The 16,996-nt window shown below is 43.5% G+C and overlaps 1 protein-coding gene across 1 annotated transcript; it reads right to left on the bottom strand.

Annotated features, from left to right (window-relative positions):
• Positions 1 to 1,612: 1,612 nt before the first annotated feature.
• ANKRD34B (ankyrin repeat domain 34B) lies at positions 1,613 to 14,739 on the bottom strand. The gene is made up of 4 exons (XM_053912197.2): positions 14,514 to 14,739; positions 13,467 to 13,602; positions 11,626 to 11,708; positions 1,613 to 4,281 (listed from the first exon to the last, which is right to left on the bottom strand). Exon 4 carries the CDS (start codon positions 4,256 to 4,258, stop codon positions 2,729 to 2,731), a length of 1,530 nt encoding a protein of 509 aa, XP_053768172.1. The 5' UTR covers positions 4,259 to 4,281; positions 11,626 to 11,708; positions 13,467 to 13,602; positions 14,514 to 14,739; the 3' UTR covers positions 1,613 to 2,728.
• Between the last annotated feature and the right edge of the window lie 2,257 nt (positions 14,740 to 16,996).

Here is a 16,996-nt window from a genome sequence, read left to right as displayed (position 1 = left end):
AAGGAGATGAAGCCCTGAGTTAAGGTGGTAGCTAAAGTGGATGGGAAGGCTGCAGAGAGAGAGGAAAAGTTAAGAAGAACTTAAGATTTTTTTTTAACTACTTGCATGGAGAAAATGGCAGAGAGGGAAGAACCTAGCATATGTATTTTTGGCTTGAGTAACAGGTCAGGTGTGCCACCGACCCAAACAGCATAGGACAGAAGCCAGGAGTAGCTACATTTCTCAGTAATTAGTTGATATTGCTAATTTATACCAACTTGGAAAGAAAAGTGAAAACCCTACCTGCCTGCCCCTGAACTCACTCACCTCCCATTCCAACTTTAGAAAGGATGCTCTTTTGTATTTAATTTTACGTTTCTTAAAGGACCCTCTCACATAATTGCTATTCATACTTTACTACATATTTTAAAATAATAATTTTTAATAATTAAATTACCCCCAGTCCCACCATCAAACAGCCAGGGCTGGAAAGGCACTCACCCAGCCTCCAGTGTGGTGAGGAGGTTCTTTTGTTTCCATGCTTCTGTGCACTTGAGGGACCAGCCTGGCTAAATCTGGTGGCTGAACTGTTCTGGGTTTGGTTGGTGCTGTCCATCCTCATCAAGACTGGCCATTGTCCTTTCTATAGCCTTTCCTTGGGGTGAAAGAATGTAATAAGAGTTCAAAAAAATGTAACTGAAACACTGGCTGTGAGAGTCTGTTGCTACTTTGTGAATTAAGAGCTAAAAATAAAACAAAACAAAAAACCAACCTCTGGACCTGCATACATATCTGATTCCTGTTGCAAACATCTGTGACTTACCGTGGGGAGGCCAGTGATGTATTCTACTCAACCATGGGATGGCTTTCCAACCGGCTCCAACCACCTCGGCCGCTAGTGTCCTTAGGATCCACAGATGACTGCAAACTCTTCCAAATACGGCCAATCAAGTTTTAATCCTATTAAATTTTTTTTTTCACGTTGGGATGAGAACAGCAACAAAAGTTATTCTTAGTTTTCCACTTACTCAAAGTAACATATGTGGCACAATTTCTCTTGAGAGTGTGTTGAAATATTTATCATTAGTATTTGAGATAAATAAAAGCCAGTGATAATCAAAATGGAAATTTTAAATCTTTATTGATATCATTTTATGAACTAATCTATTAACATATTCTTCCAACCTGTATCCTTACAGCTTAAAGCCAAGCACTTTTCCCAATATTAGAACTTGCAAAAAGGGTTTAATTACCTATGAACATCAGGTGCAGTTCTAAGTTCTGAACCAAAAATATTTTTAATATAATTAGTATTCATGTTCTTCAAAACATTAAATGGAACACCTCCAGTTTTTTTCAAATAAAAGCCACAAGAAATTAAATAATTACTATCTACATTACAACTTGCTTATATCCAGTTACTAAGAAAAGCATCATCTCAGTTGTTAAGATCGCCGCTTACTGACAGAGGAAAGAAGTAAAGTTGTATATGACAACATCACATACACTCAGGTTTTGTACAGTTAGATTTATTCTTTGTTGTAAACTGCTAGATTGAAATAAAGATTCTTTGCATAAACACCGTATTTTGAAATTGTATAGCTAAGTCATTTTATAATAGTAGCATGGTATTCTTTTATTTCGTTAAAAATTACAGGTCCTAAAATACTACATGATTGGAATGTCACAGTAAGGAAATTATCCTTATATATCCTCACTATAGAAATGTCTAATAATTATATATCAGAAATAAAAAGATATTGCTTAATATTGGCTGAATATTCGGTACATTTTGTAATTAAGTTTCTACTGGCTTTCTTAGTTTTAGCTAACCTAAGCTAATCGAATAATCAGTTTTTCTTTTCTAAAATGAAGCAGGCGTTTAGTTTCTAGTTGTGATAAATCTCAAACTTTTGGTTGTTTTTAGAAAGACAAGAATAATTTGATATAAGTAAAGAATAATGCTTTTTAACTTTAAAATATCTTTCTATTGGGAACCTATGGATAGGCTTCAAAAAGAGTAACAGGAATTAAAGGATATGGAGAAAAAAGAGCTCTGTAAGGTAACATTTTTGTTTAAATGTTTAAAAAACAAAACAAAGCAGAAGCAGCACAGACCAGGCGGAGTACCACTAGCGTGTAAACCCTAACCTGCCACTGAACACGAATTAAGCCGACAACAGGAGTATTAGCTACTCCAGTCTACTCTAATGGATGACGATTGAAATTTTAATTATATTTTCATCTACCTGCAGTCAACATGTGTGAAGAATTATTCATTCTGTCTTTGTAGCTTAAAGTTATAGGTCACAGAACACTTTATAGCTGTTGGTGGGGATTTTTTCATGCTTTTGGCATGATGGGAAACTACAATCTTATTTACTGACTTGAAATGTTAAAAAACAATTGACTTGAAGATATTGTTTCCTATTAAAACATTTAGCAAATCTGAAAAAAAAAATTAGTTATCTCCAACACATGTGACCTTCTTTCTTTGTTGATTTTTGTTTAAAAACTTGGACTTGGAGGTTTTGAGAAGAGCTTTAATTTTGAGAGAATTCCCTTACCAGAAACTCTATACAGCTAGTGTCCACAGTGCCTACTATGAATCACAGCACATGTGGACCCCCCTCACCATTATTGGTTAGCCAATTACAAGATTTTAAAAAATGAACATTTGAGATTCCTTTTCTAGTTCTATGCTTCTTTGACGTTGACATTTGAACAAAATGTGTTTTCTAGCTATATCTTAAAAATTTACTAACTGCTTAATTTGTTCTGTTTGCAATGACTGTCTCCTTAACAACATTTTTTTACTTTTAGGGAAGATAGGAACGGTTGGCATAAGCACTTTTTGACCACAAGAAAGAAGGCTGGAAATCTTGTTAACATTGACATCTGAGATGGGAGGGTGAGGATTCACATTTAGGGGTGGCAGAGACCCTGGTCTGGTCTGGGTAGTACTGTGATCCAAAGGGAAAGCTCCTGAGCCACGCCTTTCGAAAACTGCATGATTTCTCCTGCTCAGGGGACCTGGGGGGGTATTCTCCACCAGTTCTTTGGAGCCTGACAACAGGGACGGAGATGGCGAGAGGATCTTTTTCTTTGCTGTAAGGGCTTTGCCATCTTCTGAAGTTGTAGGGATCAGACCAGCTGAGAGCTGGGAGTCCGAGCTGTAGTGATTTGCCCCGGAGTTTCTTTTCTGAACTATACTTTTAAAGGTGGAAGTAAATATTGTCTGGTTAGAGTCTGGGTCCTGGTCAATGGGGGTTTCAACACATTGCTGACCTCCTTCTGAAGAAAATGACTGATAACTTATTTCTTCATATGATGTCTTCCTTGAGCCGGCCTGATCAAAGGCTCTTAGCAAATGTGCTGTGTCTTTTATGTCAATACTTTGATGCCTAGTGATGAATCGCTTGGAAAGTGCCAGCCCATTGGTTTTGTAGGATAATTCTTCCTCTGGAGTAATATCCTGGAGCTCCTCTTGCAAAGAGGCTACTCTCTTCTGGTGCATTAACAAGGGTGGGGGTTTGACCCAGGATGGAGCCTGGGGTGGCTTGGGCCCATTAAGGGCCATAGCAGGCTTCCTCACAGGGGAGCCTGGGTCCCAAGTATCATCACGGCTTCCCGAAGGCTCCTGATCTTTAAAGCCAAAAAGTGTCATTTCAGTTTCGGAAGAATATGATGGCGATGAGGCTGTTTTTATGTCTATTTCTGAAGGAGTGGCACAGGCTGATGGGGAATGACACCCATCTATATCGGAAGGAGGCATATTTAAGTACTGTTGGGTGGTGTGCCTGCCAGAGGGCGATTTCGCTGTTGTTATGATAATGACCTCTTTTCCCTTTGCCTTGCAAGCACTAAGTAGAACTTTCAGGGTTTCTCTATCTTCCGAATTGAGAGCATAGACGAGGGCTGAGTAACTAGAATGGTCTTGCAAGCTGAGGTCAGCCCCACTCTGCAGGAGCAAGGAAACAACTTCAGGACCAGCTTTTTCTAAGCAAGCATGCATCAAGGCAGTTTTCCCAGATTTGTCCTGAATATTGGGATCAGCATTGTTTTCTAACAGGTATTTAACCATTTTGGCTTTACTGACGCTCTGGTGATCAACATGTTTAGTCTTACAAGCAATCATTAAAGGTGTTTCCCCACGGTCATTGCTCTCATTGATATAGGCGCCACCTTCTAGCAAGAGTCTTGTGAGGCGAAGCCGGCTCTGGTGGACTGCTTTGATCAGGGAATTTCCATCACTTGAAACTTCTACACCTTCATCCATCTTCAGAAGTCAGAAATCAATACCTGTTTATCAAAGAAGATGAAGACCAAAAGATTAGCCAGAATCAATATCCCGATTTATATTCATGCTGTTACTGGCAGTTTCTGAAATATGTGTAGAGAGGACATAAATGAGATTGTTATTAATAAATACAGGGCAAAACAGTGAATTGAAAAACAAAAAATTTTAGAGTAGTAACAAGCTTTTGGAGATTATAAACTAAAATTTACTGTCAGAATATTCACTGAATATTGATCCTATAACACCAAGCTTGTACTTCCCTAAATGCCACAGTAATTAAACAGCAATCTACTTATTTTACAGTTGTGAAAAATATTTTTAAAATAATACTAAAATGCAAATTGAAGCAAAAAGCCAAGATTCTGTGTCATTTCAACTGAGTCAATTAAAGTATAGCATGTTTATGGTAGCTTAACGTAAAAATGTCCTAGTTTTAAACTACTACTTAAATGTGCTCTTTAGTTAAATAATGCAACTATTTCTAGATTTTAAATTTGAGGGGCATTTCAATGTTTCTTTTTTAAAATTATTTTTTATTGTTTATTCTATCACGGTTGTCCCAATTCCTTTTGATGTGTCTTTCAAAGGATGAAAAATTACTTGGGCTACAAGAGATTGAAATAACTGACCCAATGTCTGGAATTCACACTGAGATAGAAACAGCGAGAATGTGATTCACTATTTCTCTTGAACCCATTATTAAAATACACTGACCATATTACGGGGTTAGCAACACACTGCTGTGTTAAATTTTGACAGCAGTACATTTGCCCTGAAAAAGGAGTTTTCTGGGCTGGAAACATGAATGAAGACAGGTAGACTTTATAAACAGTTTACTTTTTAATCAGGCAAACTGAAAAATATTTATTTAGTTGTTTGTTTAGATAATTTAGATTCAAACTCCTTCAAAAGATAATTCTATTAGTTGATAAGAATTATATCTTTATCTAGAGCTGAGGAGATGTGTGTCTTTTAACAGTCCTTGGAACTGGGGAGAAAAATCAAATGGAGTTTATATAATATTTAAATCTATTTCATTTAATTAGGTAGTTTTCTTAAGTTGAGAAGTATTATTTATTCTGCTAATTTATACTTTTAAAATTAAGAATATGGGACATGAAATTCTACTGGATAATAGAATAGATAAAAAATATATAAGGGCCTCTTAACAGACAGAAGAAGAGATGAAGAGAGCAGAAAGAAAACGAAGACAAGGAGAAAGACAGACATGACCCAGAAGTTAATTCACTGGTTAAACAGCTATAAACTCCTAACACGTGCTGGGCACTGCGCCGCAGAAGTGCAAACCCTAGCCCTGACGACCTTACACAGTTGTTTGGAAGAGGTCTTGTATAAGCAGATGCTTATGAGTCAAAGTTGTGAGAACACACAGGCTGGGATGGCTTGGGGACTCGAGGGGCTTCACAGAGCCCAACTATTTGAGATGGGTCTCGAGGACTGTGTTAAGAGTGACAAGCAGACAAAGAAGGAAAAGAGAAGTAAAGAATACTCCTTGTGAAAAAAAAAAAGAGCTAGAGGCTTGAAGTAGCACAGTTATTTATGATAGATCAGGTTGTATTTACGTGCATATAACCGAACTTTAGGAAAATATTTTAGCAGGTGGTTATAGTTAGGGTAAATATGGCAGAACACACACGTCTAATTTTGCCCCTTCCTGACGAAGGAGAGAAGATGACAACATTTTGGAAGCCAGAAGCAGAGGGGCCAGCGGTAATTGACTCAGCCAACCTGAAAAGCTGTGCTTCAAGTCATTGGTGGTAGCACTGTGAACTAGGCCCCTGTACACTGTGGAATCCTTGCAAGAGGCAGCACAGGAAGCTCTAGAATTGGGGTGGGAGGGTGGAGAGTACAGCTACGATAAGAAGGACTAGGTGAAAAGCTGTTGAACAGCAGTGAGATCCCTAGGTGCTTGCTACCCCAGGAGTGATCCCATCTTGGACCAGCAGCAGCGGCATCACCTGAAGCTTGTTAGATGCTCAGTATCTCAGGCTCTACTCCACATCTGTTGCATCAGAGCCTACAGTGTCCTGAGACCATTAAAGTTTGGAGTTGTTCCTCCACTCCAAACCACTGGGACATAAAGAGACTGCCCCACCCACCTGTCCAGAGGTTTATTTTCACCAGAAATGGTGAAACAGAGGCTCTGCGGACTGGGAGACACCGGCTATGTTGGAGGACAAGAAAACAGGGAAATAAGTGCTTTCTCACAACTGAATGAAGGGACTTCTACCCCAACGTGGCTGCAAGAAAACTGGCAGCTATACGCTTATCCTTCAGGCAAAAATTGCTATACTCTTGTCCCAAGAATCTGAGCTGCTGAAGAGAAGATGCCTAAGAGCACAGACCAGGGGGTCTCCCCAACATGCCACCCAAGTCATCCTATAGTGAAGCTTAAAGGTGACAAGTCTCACTGACGGGCTTGAGGCTTCTCGTTGGCTTTTAATCCAAGCCTTTTAATCATGAGCGAGTCAAAACAAAAAACAAATCAAAAAGCCTCCTACATTAAAAACACAGAACAAATAGGAAAAAAAGCAACCTGGGGGAAACAGATATTAGGAAAGTGAAAATTGCCAAAGCTTATTATCCTCAAAGGGAGAAGATGTTGTAACCAAGAAACAAGAATAAGATTCCATGAAAAAAGAAAAAAAGACTATTAAGAGACTATAAAAAGAACTCTCAAAAGGTAAAAACATGACACAAACTGCAAGACTAAATAGAAGGGTTGGATGATAACATTGATAAACTCTCCAGCACAGTTCAGCAAAAGGAACAGAAGGGAAAAAAAACAAGAGAATTAGAGGACTAGATCGGGACATCCAGCATCCAACTAACAAAGTTCCAGCAAGAGGAAATAGTGGGTGTGGTGAGGACAGGAGAGCAGGAGAGGAAATGGTCAATGAGGTCATGAAAATTTTCTAGATCGGAGGGACATGAGTCACCAAATTGGAAGGGCCCAATTACAACATAGCATACCGAATGAAAACAAACCCTGAGCATGACACATGGTTATACATTTCTAGAACGCTGAAAACAGGAAAGATTCCATAAACTTGTACGTGGAGGTGGGGAGTGATGAAGGACAATGGAGGACTGTTTTTAAAATCTGAAGGAAAAATGATTCCCAGCTTAGAATTCCAAATCTAGCCAAACCATCAGTCCGGAATTAGAATCTACTGACAGATGTAATCTACCAAGATAAAATGGTAGAACAAGAAAGAAGAAATGAGATACCAGAGGCTAGAGATTATTGGAGAGGAGAGACACTGAAAATCCCCGGGAAGGTGATGAGAGGAGCTGTCAGGATGACGGATACACAGGTGTCACCTCCGAAAGCACACTGCCACGGCACCATCTTGTTAACTGAGGACCACATGCCCAGGTGAGCCTGCCCTCAGCTCTTTAATTTACTTGCTTTGTCCCAAGCACATTTCTGCTCTCTCTTCAACACCCCGCTTTCTGGGGCAGCCCAAGGAACTCATCTCGGCCCTGCTCAATGGTTCTGCTTTGACCAGCTCTGAGACCTGGGGCTAAGTCATGGTGAGCTTCGGAGGAGAGAGTAAACACCCATTCCCTTTGGATACCCAGCGCTGCACTACAGCTCTGCCCGCAGGCCGACAAGGGTGAGCCCCAGGTTTCCCAGGACTGACTTTTGACCCTGCCCGGAATGGGCTGTTGTAACCCCTCAGGTATGCTGAGGTGAACTAAGATCCAGGGACTCTTCACCTTATCTTTTCCTGAGAGCTTTCATCATACACAGGGTGGTGCAAAAGTAGGTTTACAGTTGTTCACATAGAAAGTAATACAATAATTACTAAATAATAATACAAGAACAAACTGTATTTTCCATACTCACCACTATAAACATTGCCACATTGACCTTCCTTGATTCATCATCCACTTTTGTGCTCACTACTCAGTTTTTCAAAAATAAACAATTTATTTACCTAAGGATCATACATACATGGGACACTAAAGAGAAAAAAAAGCAAAGGGAATGATTAACATGAAAATTACGAGAATGTCATTTCTTGGAGGCAGGTGTCGTAGAGAACAGTACAATTTGGGAGGGAGACACCAGGGGCTTTAAGGTTCGGGTAATGTTCTAGTTCTCAACTGGGTGGCATGGATATAGGTATCCATTTTATTATAATTTTTAAACAGCACATATTTCACATACTCTTTTGTATGACATTGCTCATCTATTTATTGTAAAGTGGAACATGTGTACAGAAAAGAGCATAGCGTTTCTGTAGGATATGTTTCATAATTCAATTTAATAAAGGGTCATATTTGGTCTTTGATTTTACAACTTAGTTCAGTTTTTGTGGTTTTATCAATAGTACTTATGCCTAGGCTTTCAAGGAGCTTCAGCTACTAAACTCCTGAAAAGCAGTATCCAAAGAATGAGCATCCAGTTACTCATTTCCACATCAGTGTCGTTCCTGGTGCTAAGCAGACACCCCATATACACATACATAAATACGATGAAAGTGAATGCTGTGATTTTATGTTATGTAAAAGCTATTCCAGAGGCTGACATACATGCAACTCAGGAACTTAGGAATTTTAGGGTTGGTTGGTGGATCCCAACTCAGAAGTCTATTCTGAATGCAAAGCATCTGAAAAGAGCTCACGTGAGACAGTGATTCAAAAGAAACCTTCTTTTAGCATTTTTCACATACAAATGTGTTTAGTAAAGCAATGGGGATTTAGAGAAATGGGCTGGAACGTAACATCAAATATAGAAACCACATAGTAACTGCAGTTCAACATGAGGACAGTACCAATAACGTACAAACACCTTTGACCAAAAGTAGCATTTTAGAAACATTCAAATAAGAACAAGTTCTCAAATACCACATTTCAATATTATACTCTCATTTTGTTTTTATTATTTGGGCCAATCTTGTTAAAAAAAAATTTTTTTTGCTTACATCACATTCTAGTCTATAATTCTTTCCCCCTCCCTCCCTCCCTCCCTTCCTTCCATAAAGTATTACAAGAAACTTTAGGAAAGACTTTCAGTCCTTTTCACCTATCCTCATTAAACGCCTTTCTCCATAACTCTAAACCTGACTACTTTCTGTCATAACTTTCCTCACCTTTGGCATCAGGAGGTTCTGGGAGATGAAGGGGGCTGGTAATGTGCTGCCTGCTGGGGTGCCTGCCTGAGGGGAGCAGCACCATACCGGTCCTGTGGATGGGGGGTGCTGTGGGCTCTGAGGTCTCAGAGAAGCTGAGCCGTGGCACCACTAGCTCCAGGCAATTAGTGAATCTGCCCCCGGGGCGTAGGCAGACCCCCTCCCCCAAGAACTGGAGGACGGTCCAGCAAAAACAACTTCATGAGGCTTACTCTTTGTTCGCTGTAAAGCCCCATGGACTGCTCACTTTTTAAACTTCGCATTCAGTAGAGCAGTTCTGAATTCTCTTGTCTTTCATTTTTTAATTTGAATTTATTGATGTGACATTGGTTAATAAAATTATATAGGGTTCAAGTCTGCAATTCTACAATATATTGTCTGTACATTGTACTGTGTGTTCACCACCCAAGTGAAGATTCCTTCCATCACCACTCATCTCCCCTTTTCCCTCCTCTACCTCCCCTCACCCTCCTTTCCCTCTGGTAATCACCATACTGTCGTCTATGAGGTTTATTTTTTTGTTTTGTTTTGTTTTTGCTTAATCCCTTCATTGAAATTCTTTAAACATTACATTTTTTAGAGAAAAAAGTTATCAGATACTTTATTCTCCACATGTGTACACGGTTGGTTTCCTAGTGTCTCATTTGTAATCGGTACCTTTTTGGAATAATCCCCTTGACTTATTTTTGCCCTCATCCTCTTTCACTTGGTTCTTTTGCCTCAGCCATTTGCACAGCAAAAATGCTGACAATGAAGTTTGACCTGAGGGTAAGTCCTAGGCCTCAGGGTAAGTTCTACAGGTGATGAGACCTTCTCTCACCTACAACTATCTTAGTTCGGAAATGTCATTGTCTCCAGTCTCCTCCTGTGAAACCCTCGCGGAGCACCCAGGGCTGACACCGTGTTCACAGTCAGTCAGACCCTTTGTTGTAATCGAGCTTAGAAATGATCCCCAAGTTGAGTACGACTTCCAAATAGATAACAGTTCAACTGGAGAAAGTTTGGGGGTCAGACAGATCCAGATTTTTATCCCAACCTCCCTGCTAACAGCTGAATGCTCTGATCAAGTCTCTCCACCTCTTAAGAGTCTTGGATTCCTCATCTGTGGAAGGACAATCACGTGACATTCATGCTCTGGTCAGTGGTGATGAAATCAGACAAGTCTACAAAGTCTGTCTTCTGCCTTCTTGCTCACTGCACTCTCCTTTTTAAAACTTTTATTTCAGAATTTAGCCTTATTTAATTTTTATCATGTCCCTAATCCAAAGCCTATTTAGTAACAGATAAAATATTTTAATTTTTTTTATGATCTGCAAATGTTTTATAAACATGAATGGTGCCTACTAAGCAAAATATGGAACAAAGATATCCTTTAGGTACATTTTCCTTATAATTTCCAAGTGTAGTAATTTCAACATTATAATATATCCATTATTAAGCAGCTGAACAAATTGTTTTTTATTTTAAAATTAGAACATCTTTAACGTCACTTGCAATTCATCATGGCGTATTTACCGTACTCATTTGGTTCCTCTCTCTACTCCCAAGATGCCACGAAATGAAAAAGACATATATTCTGAAGAACAAGAAACTGGAGGAGAGATATCAGAGGAGCAATTTCAAACAAGCTTTGCAGACAGATGAGGGATGGTGGCGTGGCAAACTGCCTTCACACAGCGGAGGCTGCAGCAGAAGTCACCGGGGAGGCGGGAGGGCGCCCGCTTCCCCGTAGGGCCCATGAAGTGTAGGAGGAAGAGGTCCCCAGTGACATAGCAAGTGGCCATGAGGTACAGGGCAGAAAGTGAGAGGATGGCTCATAGTCTGTGGACAGAACAACTAGACCCCCAGGTACTTTGCCTGACCCCAAGTAGCCGATAGCCACTCTTTTAGGCAAGAGAACAAAGATTTATTCTCTGAACAGATCAATCAAAAACGCTCCAAACCTAGAGGCAGCATGCTGAGAACAGGGGCATCTAAGTGAGAGTCTACAGGCTGAATGGTGCCCCCAGCCCCTCCAGCTTTCTGCCCTGCTCCCAGGATGCTGGAAGCCAGGAAGACAGTAAAAAGCACTGGATCTTAGAATTATGAGCCCTATTAAAAATATCTGTAGATAAATGAAGCAACTCAAACCATAACTATATTCGCCCCTCCAGACACCCACTCTAAACGGAAATAGAAAGTTACCTGAAAATATTACTCAAAATCTCATAGTCCGGTTATGTCTTTTCTCTCTCTGGATGTGTTTTCTGTCAGCCAGCTGTCAGTTCCTATGAAGGAAATCAACACTATTCAGAGTTACATAAATACCAGTAATTTGTTGCACACATCTCTCCCATTTGGAGTCTAGTTTTTTTCATTTCTTGTTAAGACATTCCCTACAATGTTTGCTCAGTTAATCACATTTCACTGATTATGAGTCTGGAAAAGTGTCTGGTGTGGATCGTAAGCATGGATGCAGCCTGGAAGCACTGCTGGCATTGGAAGTCGCTCTGCCCACAGACCAGGCCCCCAGTCTATACAGAAGAGGCTGCGAAAGGAAAAGGTGCAAGAACTCTCCCAAATCCCTCCTCTTCACTTGTTCCCCAGGGCTTATTTAGAAGCTCCTGTGTCTTTTATCTTATGTCTCCTTGCTTCTTGGATGGCCAGCTTCCAACAAAGTAGGGTTCTGTTGTAAGTACCTGATTCGTGTGGTACCTAACTCCGCGATGCAACATGAGCTGAAGTGCTTTAAAAGCCATCTTGGAAATGACAGGTTTGGCCTTTCCTATGGTGTTTCTCCCCACGCCACATCCAGTTTTCCTTCCATTCTGAGAGAAATGTAATTTTCCTTTGAGACTCTTACTCTACCTCCAAAAGGATGGTGCTCCCTCTCAGAATGTCAGCTGTCCCGCAGTGGTTGGGGAGGGCACCAAGGGGGTGGAGATTAACAAATGGGTTTTAGGCTCTAAATTCAGCCCCTCCTGTTTATCTCATTCCCTGCTTTTGCTTGCTCAGAGGAGGCAGCAGGCTGTGTGTACCAGCGATCTGCGCTTTGTCCTCTTCCCAGGTTACCAACCTTTAGGAAGCCATTCCTTTGAACTTCAGTTTCCTCAACCCTGAAGTGGGGATAAAATCTACTTTACAGTCGATGATTGTAAGGATTTAAAAAAATCCTAATATACTTGCCTCTTAAGGATTCAATAAGTGTCAGTTTCTAAACATTCATCACTAAATGAGAATCCTCTGGGCTGGTGGAGTCTGACAATGAGAGCCCAGGGTCCCAATACCAATGGGCTCTCCGCCTTCTGTGGACATAAGCATCATATGAAGAGTTTGTTAAAAATAAGATTCCAGGCTCTACTTCCAGACATTCAGTACGAAGTGCTTCCTACACACACTTGGAGAAAACCTGTGGCAAACTCTTCAATCCTCATTGAATACCCACTTCTCATTTGCTGTTAATCCCTGGCTCAGGATTCCCCCAGGCTGTCTCTGTCATCATATTCAGGTGGTCTGATGCTCAACTCCCCTGCAGGAGGAGGCAGAGATGGCTGCCACAGCCTGGAGAGGCACAGAGGTAGCCCACAGGCCCAGAGAAGAGTAAGGGTTTGAGTTAGATGGACCAGGGACTGGAGGTGTGCTGCCTTGCCCTTCCCAGACAGAGCTGCAAAAATCCAGAGTCCCAGGATGCAGAGGCCAGCTGCGCTTGGAATGAGGCAAGTCTGCCTGCCACCAGCAAAATATGTCTGCTCCCCAGGCAAGGCAAGCGGCAGTGCCAGAACAAAAAAATGCATCGCAGATTGTCCCAGGAAATGTATTGACTTGCCAGGAAAAGTGCTCTTCCCTGGCACCGGCTCCTGAGAAATACTTAGAAATTGCTCATGGGAAGGAGTAACTGATAAGGTTTGCCATATTTCCCACACATATCCGAAACGGACTGGTGTCTTCTAGTTACTTCGCAGTCCCTCAAACCTCTGGGGCAGCTACACCTCCACCTCCTTCATAGACCCCCATCCCCAAACATACACATACACGCAAAACTATACCTCCAACTCTCAGAGAACCAAGGTGATTTCCAAGCTGTTGAGGGTCTTCGCAGCGTCTCCACAGTCCCCGCCGGCTCCGGGAACCAAGCTGGTGCCCTCAGTTTTTCCGGAGCGCGGAGGGAGCGAGCCCGAGGTGCTGTTGGAGAAGGGCAAAGGAAGGTGACTGGGTGACAGCAGCGGGGCACCGATGGGGGCGGGGTGCGCGTCTCGTCGCCGCGTCTCCGAGCTAAGCAGGCAGGTTGAGGCGATCGCCATCCACAAAAAGGGGTTCAGCCCAAAGCCTCTGCGGTTTGGTCCCCACGGCGCCCTCCCGAAGGACGCGGCCCTCCCTTAGGAGATGGCACGCTCGAGGGGAGCAGCCATTGCCCCCATCCTGTGGCAGGCGCACCTATGGACCCTGGCTGTCTGATAAGGAGTGCCAGGGTTTTGGTGCCAAAGCTGTGTGCGCCCGAGAGGCGCCGAGTCCCACCTACCCGCCCCTGTGGGGCTCCCATTTGTCGAGTCAGAGGCTGCAAACGGCTCCGCGTTCAGCCCGCACCTCCACCACCCGGCAGCCCGCGGCACCTGCGGAGACGCGCCTAAGTCCGACCCTCGGACCCGCGCGCTCCTGCAGATGAGCGCGCGCCGCTCTGGCCGCGGCGCCGACCCTCGCCCGCAAGGCCCCTGCCCGCATCCTCCTAGACTTCCCGCAGCCACGGGCGGCCTCATCCATTCCGCAGCGCGGCGAGGTGGAGGAGGTGAAACCCGCGTCTCGGCGGAGTCCGAGCTGGAGCCGCCGCAAAGCCCAGGGTGGCCGGGCTGAATCTCTGCACAGGCCCCCCGAAGCTCGCGGGTCCTCGATTGGCGCCGAGTCCCGCTCCCAGCTCGAGGCACTGCAGTGTCAGGGTGCGCGGTGGTGCGGGAGCCCAGGCCCCGAGCGCCCCGGGCGCGGTGCACAGAGGCCGCGGGGACCCTGCGCTGCGCCCTCGTAGCCCTCCTCCCGGCGGCCGGTGCAGTAAAGCAAAGTTTCCCCAAGTGCAGCCTGCAGAGACAGCGCCGCACACTGACCTGGGACGCGCTGTCGAGACTGTGGCGGCGCCTTCCGCTTCCCGGGCTCTGCTAGGACCCTCCGCGCCAGTGGCCCCAAGGCTCCGTCCCGGCCGGACTGTGGTCTTCGGAAGCTCTTCGGAGGCGCCAGTGGCAGACTCTGGTAGGTGCCACCGTGCCCCCGCCCCCGCTCGTCTGAGAGGCTGGCGGCGGGCTCGGAGCCGCGGAGCGTCGGAGCGGGGGCCTGGAGGCGCGCACCTCGCCAGACACCCGGGCGGCGCGGCGCTTCCGTTGGGAGTGACGCGCCGGCTCCCGGCTGCGCTGCAGGTGGGGGCCGCGGGGCCAAAGCTGGTTTGGGCCACTGGGGCCAAAGTCTGGCCTCCCAAGCGCCACCTCTGTCCCCAGAAGTACCCCTCTCCTCACCCTAGCCGGTCCCAGCGCTTTGGCCTGCGGGACTTTGTCCAGAGTGGAGACCGCAGGGTCTTCCCCACTGCAAGGAGATGGCCACCCCTACATCCTGGCCCCTGATTCCCGGTGTTCTTCTGTGCGTCCTTCCTCTCAGTTCATACCTACCCGGCTGATCCAATTGCTTGTCCCCACCGCTCCCTCTTCCCACTTTCTGTCCCTGTACCCCTTTAGGTAAAGCCAAAAGCCTCGCTTCAGGTTGGGGTATTGGTGGGAGCAACCGTTCTTGTTCTTATGAGTTTACTATAACTTTATTAAAGCATTAATATAACACTTTAACAAAATTTCACAAAGTACATTCTATGTGTTGAACTTCACTGAGGGACAAAAAAGAAGAAATCAAGTAGAAACAACACTTTTAAAATTCCACTTATCAGGGATAGGCTGGTGGAGAAAAGACCATGGCCAATTTTTGTTGTTCAGAAAATGTCAGTCAAAATTAGTTTGTAGTTTGTAGTCCTCAAAAGGGGAAAGCAGACCTGTCTCTGGGTAGGCTTCCGTTATTTAGGCAAATAACTCGCTGAAATAGTTCCTTCAGTGAGTACATGTAAAGCAAGTTCACAGGACATTTTAACCCAGAGTTGGGCTCCAGGGAACTGGAATCCTGGATATGTGTCCTGTGCCCACGCACATTTATTGGGGAGATGGGAGGTTCCTGAGGAGGGACTGGGCAAATCTTCCTGAAGGTACAGGTCTCCTTTCCCCCATTAAAGCAAACAAACAAACAAAATTCTAGTAGTGTATAGTACATATTAAAAGATGCACATTTCACAAGTTCAATGATTTTGCACAACTGAAACATCATTAAGATCAAGAGAGAGAACACTACCAGCTTCCCAAAAGACTCCCTCATATCCCTCCTTTGGCGGGTAGGGGGCAGAGTAGTGGCTTTAACCAGCATAGATTACTTTTACTTGCATTTGCCCTTTATAGCAATTGGATCATACAGAATTACTCTGTTGCCTGGCTTTCACTAGACATGTTTAAGAGCTGCATACTGTCTGTGATCACAGTCGGTTCATTCTTGTTACTGCATAGTATTCCACTGTATGAATGTCCCTCAATTCATTCATTTTATTACTGATAGACATTTACTAACCCTCAGGTTTGGGACATTACAAATAATGCTGTTTAGGGACGTTATAGTAGACGACTTTGATGGACATATGTACACACTTTAGTTGGGTACATATATTGAGGAGTTGAATTGTGAGTCATGAAATAGGTATATGTTCAGCTGCTGTAGATACTTCAACGTTTTCTTTTCTTTTTTAAAAAATATATTTTATTGATTATGCTATTACAGTTGTCCCATTTACCCCCCTTCACTCCACTCCATCCTGCCTACCCCGTCCCTCCCACATTCCCCCTCTATAGTTCATGTCCATGGGTCATACATGTAAGTTCTTTGGCTTCTACATTTCCTATTCTATTCTTACCCTCCCCCTGTCTATTTTCTGCCTACCAGTTATGCTACTTATTCTCTGTACCTTTCCCCCCTCTCTCCCCCTCCCACTCCCCTGTTGATAACCCTCCATGTGATCTCCATTTCTGTGGTTCTGTTCCTGTTCTAGTTGTTGGCTTAGTTTGTTTTTGTTTTTGTTTTTAGGTTCAGTTATTGATGTGAATTTGTTGTCATTTTACTGTTCATAGTTTTGATCTTCTTTTTCTTAGAGAAGTCCCTTTAACATTTCATATAATAAGGGCTTGGTGATGATGAACTCCTTTAATTTGGCCTTATCTGAGAAGCACTTTATCTGCCCTTCCATTCTAAATGAAAGCTTTGCTGGATAGAGCAATCTTGGATGTAGGTCCTTGCCTTTCATGACTTTGAATACTTCTTGCCAGCCCCTTCTTGCTGTAAGGTCTCTTTTGAGAAATCAGCTGACAGTCTTATGGGAATTCCTTTGTAGGTACCTGTGTCCTTTTCTCTTGCCGTTTCTAAGATTCTCTCCCTCTGTTTAATCTTGGATAATGTAATTATGATGTGCCCTGGTGTGTTCCTCCTTGGGTCCAGCTTCTTTGGGACTCTCTGAGCT

The sequence above is a fragment of the Desmodus rotundus genome, chromosome 1, assembly GCF_022682495.2.
Source record: "Desmodus rotundus isolate HL8 chromosome 1, HLdesRot8A.1, whole genome shotgun sequence".
Taxonomy (NCBI): Eukaryota; Metazoa; Chordata; class Mammalia; order Chiroptera; family Phyllostomidae; genus Desmodus; species Desmodus rotundus.
Note: the sequence above shows the minus strand (reverse complement) of the source record. Positions and strands in the feature narration are given on the sequence as shown.

Bases quoted from the DNA above. Each gene is read 5' to 3' on its own strand.
- ANKRD34B (XM_053912197.2), bottom strand. From the start codon at position 4,258: ATGGATGAAGGTGTAGAAGTTTCAAGTGATGGAAATTCCCTGATCAAA.